The sequence below is a fragment of the Lactuca saligna genome, chromosome 5 (assembly GCF_052625555.1).
Source record: "Lactuca saligna cultivar CGN05327 chromosome 5, ASM5262555v1, whole genome shotgun sequence".
NCBI classification, from domain to species: domain Eukaryota; kingdom Viridiplantae; phylum Streptophyta; class Magnoliopsida; order Asterales; family Asteraceae; genus Lactuca; species Lactuca saligna.
The window spans coordinates 75467654-75477651 of NC_136421.1; the positions used below are offsets into that span (position 1 = coordinate 75467654).

General features: G+C 41.5%; 1 protein-coding gene and 1 pseudogene across 1 annotated transcript; both read left to right on the forward strand.

The window, feature by feature from the left end:
• Positions 1 to 296: 296 nt before the first annotated feature.
• LOC145045440 (putative mitochondrial protein AtMg00820 pseudogene) lies at positions 297 to 614 on the forward strand (annotated as a pseudogene).
• An 8540-nt stretch (positions 615 to 9154) lies between these two features.
• Positions 9155 to 9607, forward strand: LOC145045441 (uncharacterized). Its single transcript, XM_078993766.1, has one exon. The coding sequence runs from the start codon at positions 9155 to 9157 to the stop codon at positions 9605 to 9607; it is 453 nt and encodes a 150-aa protein (XP_078849892.1).
• Positions 9608 to 9998: the final 391 nt, after the last annotated feature.

Here is a 9998-nt window from a genome sequence, read left to right on the forward strand (position 1 = left end):
TTCAATACAGTTCATCATGATGTTCTTAAATCCAAGGGGAACTGCTGTCTCCAACCGCAGAGTCTTATGATATTGAAGACATTCCATCCACCACAGCTGCTGATCATCTTCAACCCCGTTTACACGTATGGACAAGAGACCACCCACCAGGTTAAATTATTGGTAACCCATCCGCATGAATCGAGACTCGATCATCCAAAGACTTATCCGATCATTATCACTACGTAGCATTTCTGTCCTCAATCGAGCCACGAATGATCAAATAACCTTTACTTGAACTAGACTGGATATCCACAATGCAAGAAGAGATAGAAGAATTTAAAAGAAACAAGGTATGGCAGCTCGTTCCACAAACGAAAGGCCACACCTTAGTTGGCACTAGATGGGTGTACAAGAATAAGTTGGATAAATTGGGTACGGCCGTCAGGAACAAGGCAAGACTAGTTGCCAAAGGATATAGTCAACTTGAAGGCATTGACTATGATGAATCGTATGCTCCGGTAGCACGAATGGAAGCCATCCGGATCTTCTTAGCATATGCAGCACACAAGAACATCAAGGTTCATCAAACGGATGTGAAAAGTGTTTTTCTCAATGGCGAATTAAAAGAATAGGTTTATCTTCAGCAACCTCCGGGCTTCAAAAGTATCGAATTTCCAGATCACTGCTACAAGCTTGGAAAATCATTCTACGTTCTAAAACAAGGCCCAAGAACATGGTACGAGACCCTCTTTGAATTTCTTGTCTCGTCTGGTTACAAACGAGGAGTGATTGACCCCACTCTATTTAGAAAAGTAAATTGTGAGCACCTTATGCTTGTACAAATATACGTAGACGATATCATCTTCAGCTCAACTGATCAAAAGATAGTGGATGAATTTGCTAAGCTCATGACCCACAAGCTCCAAATGAGCATGAATAGAGAGATTAAATTCTTTCTATGAATTCAAGTGAAAAAAATCCCTCAAGGGATATTCATTCATCAAGAAAAATACACCTTAGAACTGTTATGTGGCCGCAGCCAGCTGTTGTCTACCGCAGAAGCTGGTCATCAAGAAAACAAAATTGTGTGTCACTGTCTACCGCAAAAGCTGAATATGTGGCCACAGCCAGCTGTTGTTCACAAGTCTTATCGATGAAAACACAACTACTGGACTACGGATATAGAATGCTGCTGATACCAATCTATTGTGACTCTAAAAGTTCTATAGCTCTTTCTCACAATCCTATTCAGCACTCCACGACCAATCATATTAAACTACAGTATCAGTTCATCAAATACCACATCCTGAAAGGTAACATTGAACTCGTTTTTGTCCATACTCATGAAGAGATTGTTGATGTATTTACAAAGGCACTTGACTCGATAAAACTCAACAGTTTCTTACAAATGTTAGGAATGGTGAATCTGGACCCTTCATTCTTTTTGAAATGATAGATACCGCAGACCATCCTAGGTCTCTGTTGCGGTCCTAGTTGAAGTTATCTATGATAGATGGTTTTGATATATCCTATGTACCGCAACCATATATCATACGTATACTTCAATGGTCCTTACTGTTTGTTATTAATAATCTTTGTTCAAGTGCTCTTCTCAGTTCTTCACCGCAGTCATCCGTCCGACAGAAAATGATCCATCCACAATGAAGTTTTAATCCGCAGTCACTTTCTAAATCTGCAGTCACCATAATTGATTTTCAAACTGTTTTTTAATATATATATATATATATATATATATATATATATATATATATATATATATATATATATATATATATATATATATATATATATATAAACAGTGTGTGATATTTAATGATCCTTCATTAAATAGAGAATACGTTAAAAAAAAAACATTATTTGTGTAACTGTCTCATTCTTTTTGAATAAACATCGTGTCAGACCTATTTTAGGTATGATGACAAAAAGGGAGATTTCCCAAAATCAAATCCTTTTAAATATGTCTCTTCCTATTACCCTAAAACGTCTAATCCGTTTCAACTCCCCTTTACCCAACGGGTTAAACTCTCCCAGACCACACATTCTCCAGACGTGGTTTGAGCCTAACATTTCATTAAATGCAAACCCTTTTTGGTAAATCTCAAAAACAAAAATTTACAGATTTAATCCTTTTTATTAATCTGTGGCTGAGATTATCGCTTTTAATCCAAGAAAAACACCCAAACGTTGTACCCAAATTCACCTAGGGTAAAATCGTTTACCGCTCCAATAAGCCACTATAAAACCACCTTCTTCTTCCCTAAGGAACGTTTACGCTTTCTGAACTTCAAACCTTTCTCTTGCACTTTTTTTTTCTCTCACAAAGCTTCTTCAACCTCCTACAATGGTGAAATCAGGCGTATCCAAGAAACACTCAAAGGCATCTGGATCAGTAAACCCTACTGGTTCAGACTCTGCTTCAAGACATCCATAACCGACAATTGCCTCAAGCAACTTCAGAGCTGTGTTTGAAGACCATTCCTTATACAATGCTCCAACAAAGTTAATGATCAAGTTCTTATCCAATCACCCATTGTTTGTACCCTTTGATTCGTTCACATACACTGTTCCTCTTTCAACCATATTCAAGTGTGCCTTTTCAGCGTATCGACCTCTCAAGAATCTCCACGAAGTGCATCTTAACCTAGTCAACGATCCCTTGGTCATTCTGACCAAAGAGAAGTTTCTCACTGCCATTAACCTTCTTGTTCACCCCTCAATCAAGATCTTTACTCCATCCATGGCGGACATCCTGTTTGCACTTTACCAGATGGGATATCAAAAGAAAATCAAAGGCATTAGGGAATTCAAGAAAAACTAACTGCCTGCGGTTTGGCAATTTGTTTGCCACTTTGTGATCCGAAGTCTATCCGGCAGAACCGGAGGCATGGATAACTTGGGACTCAAGCTCCTATAGTTAGTATGGAGTATCTTTACTGGCCATGATGTCAACTACGTTCAGATATTATGGTACGATTTCTTGTAGTACATTCCAAAGGAAATCCCAAGAGAGAACCCTACCGAACTCGCTTTTGCAAGGTTCTGGTCTCTATGTATCTGAGGCCTCCATGCGGATGCATGAATTAGCATGGGCAACGACACCAACCTTTTTGTCAGCAAGGATCTCAAAAGGTACAATCCCTCATCTGATCAGTCTGTTTTTGGACCCATTAGAAGACTACCAATCCATATTCTCTCTACACTTGGTCTTGAGACTGCTGATGTCTCAGATCATATTGAGGCTACGGAAGGTATTGCCCATACCTTCCTACCCCGCCTATTCAAACCTCATCCACAATCATTTCCCCTGGTAGTACCGCAGTCCTATCTTCCACCACTCCATCAAATGTGTCTTTATCACAAAGATGCAAGAAGTTAGCCTCACCCCATCAAGGCCCCTGTTACACCAAGAAACAAGGCACTCCCAAGAAAAAGGATGCTCCCGAACAAGCCAATCCGTCCAAGAAGAGGAAATTCACTCCACCAGTGATAAAAAATGTCGAACCAAGGAAACATCCATCTCCCTCTTCCTCTAGTAGTGATTCAGTTCAAGATGATCAACCCATTGCAATCCTTAAGAAAAGAAAAACTGATTCCACAAGCCAAATGCGTGACCGGACTGATACCACAGCCTCTCAAAAGGCTCTGGTAGTCTTTGGGGTGGCCGCACACCTATTCGATACGACTATTGAATACCACTCAGACACAAAAAGTGTGTATGTTTCACCGCAACGTGGAGACTCCCACCTAGCTCATTCCCAAGGGGATGGAACTGGTTCCTGCCCTAAGGTCTTCATGGCTTCTCGTTTATAGTTATTTTCCGCTGAGGAGTTGAACTCCGTACTTTTGTCTGTTACCCAAACACTTCAAACACCTTCTCCACTGCAAGGAGATTCTTCAGCCTTTGCCAGAACTGAGCCGAGGCCAGACTTAACCATAGGTCAAGGAGACCAAGGAAGCTTAGGAAATCCTACTCTGCTTACATTTGTAACAGGTAGTATAGGCATGGTGAGCACCAATGTGCAAGGATCCGTGAACCCGAGGGACACCTCAGTGCGATACAAAGGAATTAACGATATCAATCTGAATGATACATGGAGCAAGTATCAACCATCAAATGAAGTCGAAGCCAAGAAATATGCTGCTATCCGTAGGGCATTCCAAGCAAGAAAGGCACAACAAACAAAGCAGCTACAACAGAAACAACAAGAAATCCAAACCGTAGTGAAGTATTGCGCAGACGCAATCAATAGTTCTGATACTGTAGCTACAATCTGCAAGGTTCAAGCTTTGATGGACAATATGGCTGATACTATCCACAAAGCTCAAGAAGCAACTGCTGATCAAACTCCTTCAAAACCTCCTCTATCTCCAACTGCCAAAGACTCTCAAGATGCAGGCACTGAAATCGAAGTCAACTCTGCTCCCACTTTTGGTTTTGATGATGTTGATCTACAGGAGGTTAATTAACCCAGTCCTTCAGATGATGACCTCATGATGTTTGTTGAAGAAGAGGAATCGAGTGGTTCTCAACGCTCAACCTCTAAGCCTAATGAGAAAAAGAAAAAGAAGAAAATTGTCGTTTCAAGAAAAGAATCCCTAAGTCTTCAATCTAAAGTAGACCAAATACTTTCTGAAGTCAAGTCAACTCAACCGCAATCCGAAGACCATCCTGTACCGCAATCCTTGATCAAAAGGATTGAAAGGTTGGAGAAAAAGGAACGTTTAGCTGCTGAGAGAATCTCTCTCAGGGTAAAAATGGGAATTCGGTCTCTTGATAATAATCGTCAAGCAGATCACAAGGAATTCATAGCTTCTGCGGAGCGCCTCATCTTTGAGGTATCCGCAATCAAAGACAACCTGCAAGCAGCCATTGCGGACCAATCCTCTCTTTCCCAGAAACTAATAGATGAGACTCACACTGCTTATGATTCCATGATCCCAGTTCTTCATGCTACCATCAACAGACTCCAACGATCCTTACCTTCGAATTTCCATGGTCCTGAAATTCTCCAACTCACAAAGGAGATTCATCGGCTTCTCTTCAACACCGCCATCCCAGACAATCAGCACCTGGATGATGTTCTTAAAGCTCAATTTAAGGAGGTGTGTGCCAAGGTCGATGGTCTCAAACAATGGCTTGAGGAGTCTCCGGGTCTGAACTCCTCAAGAGGGGGAAGTGAAGAACACCATCATGAAGAAGAACACTATGAAGAAGATCATCAATCCAAAAGTGCTTCTCATAAAATTGCTTCACCGTAACCATCACTGCAACCATCTCCTCACAAGAGTGTAAGCAATCAGTCTCCCCCACTGCAACAAAAAATCCTTCCCTCTCCTGAACGACCTGAGACTCCCCTTCACTTCAAGAATCTAGTGGATCACATGTCATCTCCAATCTCAAATGACTCTCCCATCACCAAGCTGAAGAAAGATGACTGGAAAGCAGCTAAATTTGCTGAGCTCATATGGAGAGAATGCGGTTTCGACACTGTCATAGATGAATCCCTGATAAACTCTTGGATCAATACCCACCGCAGACTGTTGGACGATGACTATAAACCATATCTCACTTATGTTGAACCCCCTCCTGATGGCTACTGGGATGTTCCAATATCCCAAAATGCTAAATACTTCACAGTATTTGAGCAGTTTGACCAAAGCCTACCAGATCACAAAAAGACTGCCCACGAAATTCGAAAGACCCAATCGATTCTATGTCAAACATGCCTCTTCCATAAAGAAAACCTGGTCTAATGATAGACCATCTGCAGTTAAGAACTTCAAGCCCCACAAATTCATGAAAGCTGACTTCATCCAATACAAGCTCACAAGAAGGAATCAGGATTATGTCCGCACCCAAGCTGATTTCCCCTGTATGAACCAAGAATAAGTATTTCTTATAGCAAAGGTGTTTCAAAACAACTGTGAAAAGTATCCCAAAATGAAGATCGCATTTGAAAGGGAAACCATTTTTCTGAAGGAAACTATCTGCAACTTCGCAAAGATTGATGCCGACATCCACCCAATCCTTGCCAAGAAGTTCAATCTGCCACCACTAGATCCTGCACCAATTCCTACTAAAGGTTATCAATAAAGATCCCTAGGTGAAATAAATTTCCCTGAACTTGGAGTCATCTTCAAAAGGAAGATCAATCAGGTCAAATACTTCATTCCCATGATCTCCATCAACCGTCTTACAAGGAAGCAGCTTGAAATCTGTCAAACTGCAATTGAAAAATTGAAACACACGACTGCCGAAGTCAGGTTCGAGATTTTAAGAAGGATCACATGGTTGGAAAATATCAGGAAGTTTTTGGTGGATTCTGGTCAAGTTTCTTAAACTTGATAGGTGAAGAAAAAGTTGGAGGTCACTTATGGGAAATTGTTGAAACATGAAGTGACCCTCTTAACTTAGCCTACCGCAGTCTACAAGCATTCGCAGTCAAGCTCCCATCAACATCCCCATCCGAAGTCATCTAGTCAACCACAGTCTTCTTACTTTACTTAGTTTATTTTTTATCTATCTTTCTATAATACTCTCTATTGTCCAGTATGTCTTGCATGGCTACTCTTAGAGAGTGGATAAAATGTAATTCCTGAGACTCTATGTATAGAGCTCACTCTTTCTATGAAACATAAGTCTATCAATCTGAACTATATTCAAGTATATCAATTACATTTCTCTTACATCTTTCTTGCTCTCTAAATCCTCTCGACCCTAACTGATAATCACTTCTCTTCGGAGCAAGTCATTCATGATTTTATCACTAAGCTTGATCACACTCACTAACTTGGTTTGAATGCATTCCATGTTATGAATCAACTTATATGTTTACTTGATATATCACATGTTGTCATTTATACTTTCTTACATTTTCGCAACTAATTGTCTAACTTTCTAACTTGTTAACTTATTATTGTTGAGCTTTTAGATCCTTTGAGATTAACTAATTCCGCAACTATACCTGTTCTAACATTTATTCAAGTGTGTCTCAAGTTTTTCTCTCAACAGCAAGTGTGGCAAGGTACACGAGGGAGCATGTAGGGTGGGTGGTTCAGGCTACATCAAGTGCGACCAGATAGGTTATATCAGTAGAGATTACACTTCTACTACTACCACAACCTAGTATCTGATCTGAATTGCTTTTAGTACAATCAGAGGGGCCACTAGAATGCCCATTATCCGAGTTCCGCTGCAGCAGGACCGGTGTCAGCACCCACACCTGCAACTCTTTAGATTACTGACGGCCGCTAGGGCCGGGCAGATGCACCCATGGTGAAGAGCAAGGCTTTTTAGCTGATAGTCGAGGAGGCTCGTACAGCTGCCGACGTGGTGATGGGTATGCATATTCTCCTTATCTCTTTATTTATATTGAATTGTTTGCTAATATTTATGTGTTTTATTTTAGGATCGTTCCTCGTGAATGGTATTTCTGCCTTGGTATTCTTTGATTCGGGGCTACTCGATGCTTTGTATCGTTTACGCTTAGCATGAGGTTTGTCGGGGCTCCAGGGGAGCTGGATTCTCGTCTAGATGTCGAGATCGCAGATGATTGGTCTGTTTGGGTTATGAGGGTTCATCGAGGTTGTACTCTTCAATTGTTCATCGAGCAGTATGTCGTCAACTTGGTTCCCATTCCTTTGCGTGGGAACAAAGTTATTGTGCATATAGATTGGTTTAGACCCAATGGGGTGGTTATCGATTGTGTGCAACAGTTAGTTTGGATTTGAACCCCAACTGGGTGAGAGTTAGTGGTTTAGGGTGAAAGAGCTTAGAGTGGGTCGTTATTATGTTTATCAATGAGGGCCAAACGTTATTTTCAATAGGGTTGCTCAGGATGTGTCGCCTATGTAATGGATACCCATGATAAAGGTAAGGTGACTGTGGATGATGTACCGGTATGTGGGGTTATTCTGATGTGTTTCAAGAGGATTTCCTTGGGTGGAGGCATGTTGAGTTCAGGTTTGATTTAGTTCTAGGTGCGGCTCCGATAGCCAAAGCATATTATCGGTTGGCTCCTCCCGAGATGCAGGAGCTGTTAGACAAGGGATTCATTCAACCAAGCAGTTCACCATGGGGAGAATTTTTCTTCTTTGTGAAGAAGAAGAATGGGTATCATCGTATATGTATTGACTACCGGGAGCTGAATAATGTAACAGTGAAGAACCGGTATCCATTTCCGAGGATTGAGGTTCTTTTGACCAACTTCAGGGTTGATCTTGGTTTTCCAATATTGATTTGCAATCGGGTTATCATCAGATGAGGTTTAGGCATGAGGATGTGCAAAAGACATCTTTCTAAACTTGTTTGGTTATTACAAAGTTCATGGCAATGCATTTTAGGCTCACCAATGCTCCAATTGCATTCATGGATCTCATGAACTATGTGTATAGACCGATGTTGGACCGGTGTGTGATTGTATTCATTGATGATATCTTGGTCTATTCCATGACTCTTGAGCAGCACAAGGAGCACTTGAGGGAAGTGTTGGAGACTTTGAAGACGGACAGACTTTTCGCAAATTTCTTCAAGTGTGAGTTCTAGTTGTGCGAGGTCCAATTTATGGGGCACCTTGTTAAGTAGAATGGTATTTTGGTCGATCCGGCTAAAGTCGAGGTCGTGATGCAGTGGGAGGTTTCAAGGTCTCCATCTGAGATTCAGATTTTTCTTGGTCTTGTGGGTTATTATCGGAGATTCATCCAAGATTTCTCGAAGATAGATGTTTTATTTGTTCGGTTGACAAAGAAGATGGTTACATTTTGTTGGGGGCCTAAGCATCAAGCCGCTTTTGAGACCTTGAGACAACGGTTGTGTGAGGCTCCAATTCTTACCCTGCTAGAGGGTATTGAAGATTTTGTGGTCTATTGTGATGCATCGATCAGGGGTTTAGGGACAGTGTTGATGCAGAGGGGTCGTGTTATCGCTTACACTTCGAGGTAGCTAAAGCCTCATGATGCAAACTATTCAACACATGAATTGGAGCTGGGGGATGTGGTTTTCTCCCTCAAGATTTGGCGACATTACCTGTTTGGGGTCTGCTGTACTATTTACATGGATCACAAGATCTTGAGGTTCCTGATGGATCAGCCAAATCTGAATATGACTCAGATCCGTTAGTTCGATGTGGTGAAGGATTATGATTGTGAGATTATGTATCACCCAAAGAAGGCTAATGTGGTGGCCGATGCTCTCAACCACAAGGTGGTCGGAACTCCAATCAGGGATTTATGTTTGAGGATGACCGTGATTACTCCCCTGTTGGATCGGATTCGTGAGGATCATGTTGAGGCTATAAAGGAAGAGCAACGAAAAAGTGATCGTATTGTGGGTCGGGTGGTTTCCTTCGATTATGATAGTTGTAGCTTGTTGATTCTTCATCGGCGGGTTTGGGTTCAGTATTGGGGCATTGTGCGTCAGGGTTTGATGGAGGAGGTGCACAAATCTAGGTTCTCCTTACATCCCGGGGAAATGAAGATGTATAGGGATTTTTGTCGTGATTATTGGTGGCCGTGCATGAAGCATGACATGGCTTGGCATGTGGAGTGGTGCTTAACTTGCAGGAAAGTCAAAGCTGAGCATCAACGACTTCATGGAAAGATGTAACTGTTGGAGATTCCCATATGGAAATGGGAGGATATTAATATGGATTTGATCACAAAGTTACCCTGGACTGCGCGTGGAGTGCATTCCATCTGGGTCATCATAGATCGGTTGACCAAGAGCACGCATTTCATTCTGATTCAGGAGAGTATTTTTGCAGAACAATTGAATGAGATTTATATTAGGAAGGTTATAGCGTGTCATGGGGTGCCAATTTTGGTAGTTTCTGACAAAGATGTTTGGTTTACATCCAGGTTTTGGAAGAGGTTCCATGACGAGTTGGCTATTCGTCTCCATTTTAGCATAACATTCCATCCGCAGACCGATGGTCAGAGCGAGCGGATTATTCAGACCCTAGAGGATATGTTGTGGGCATGTATTTTGGATTTTGGTA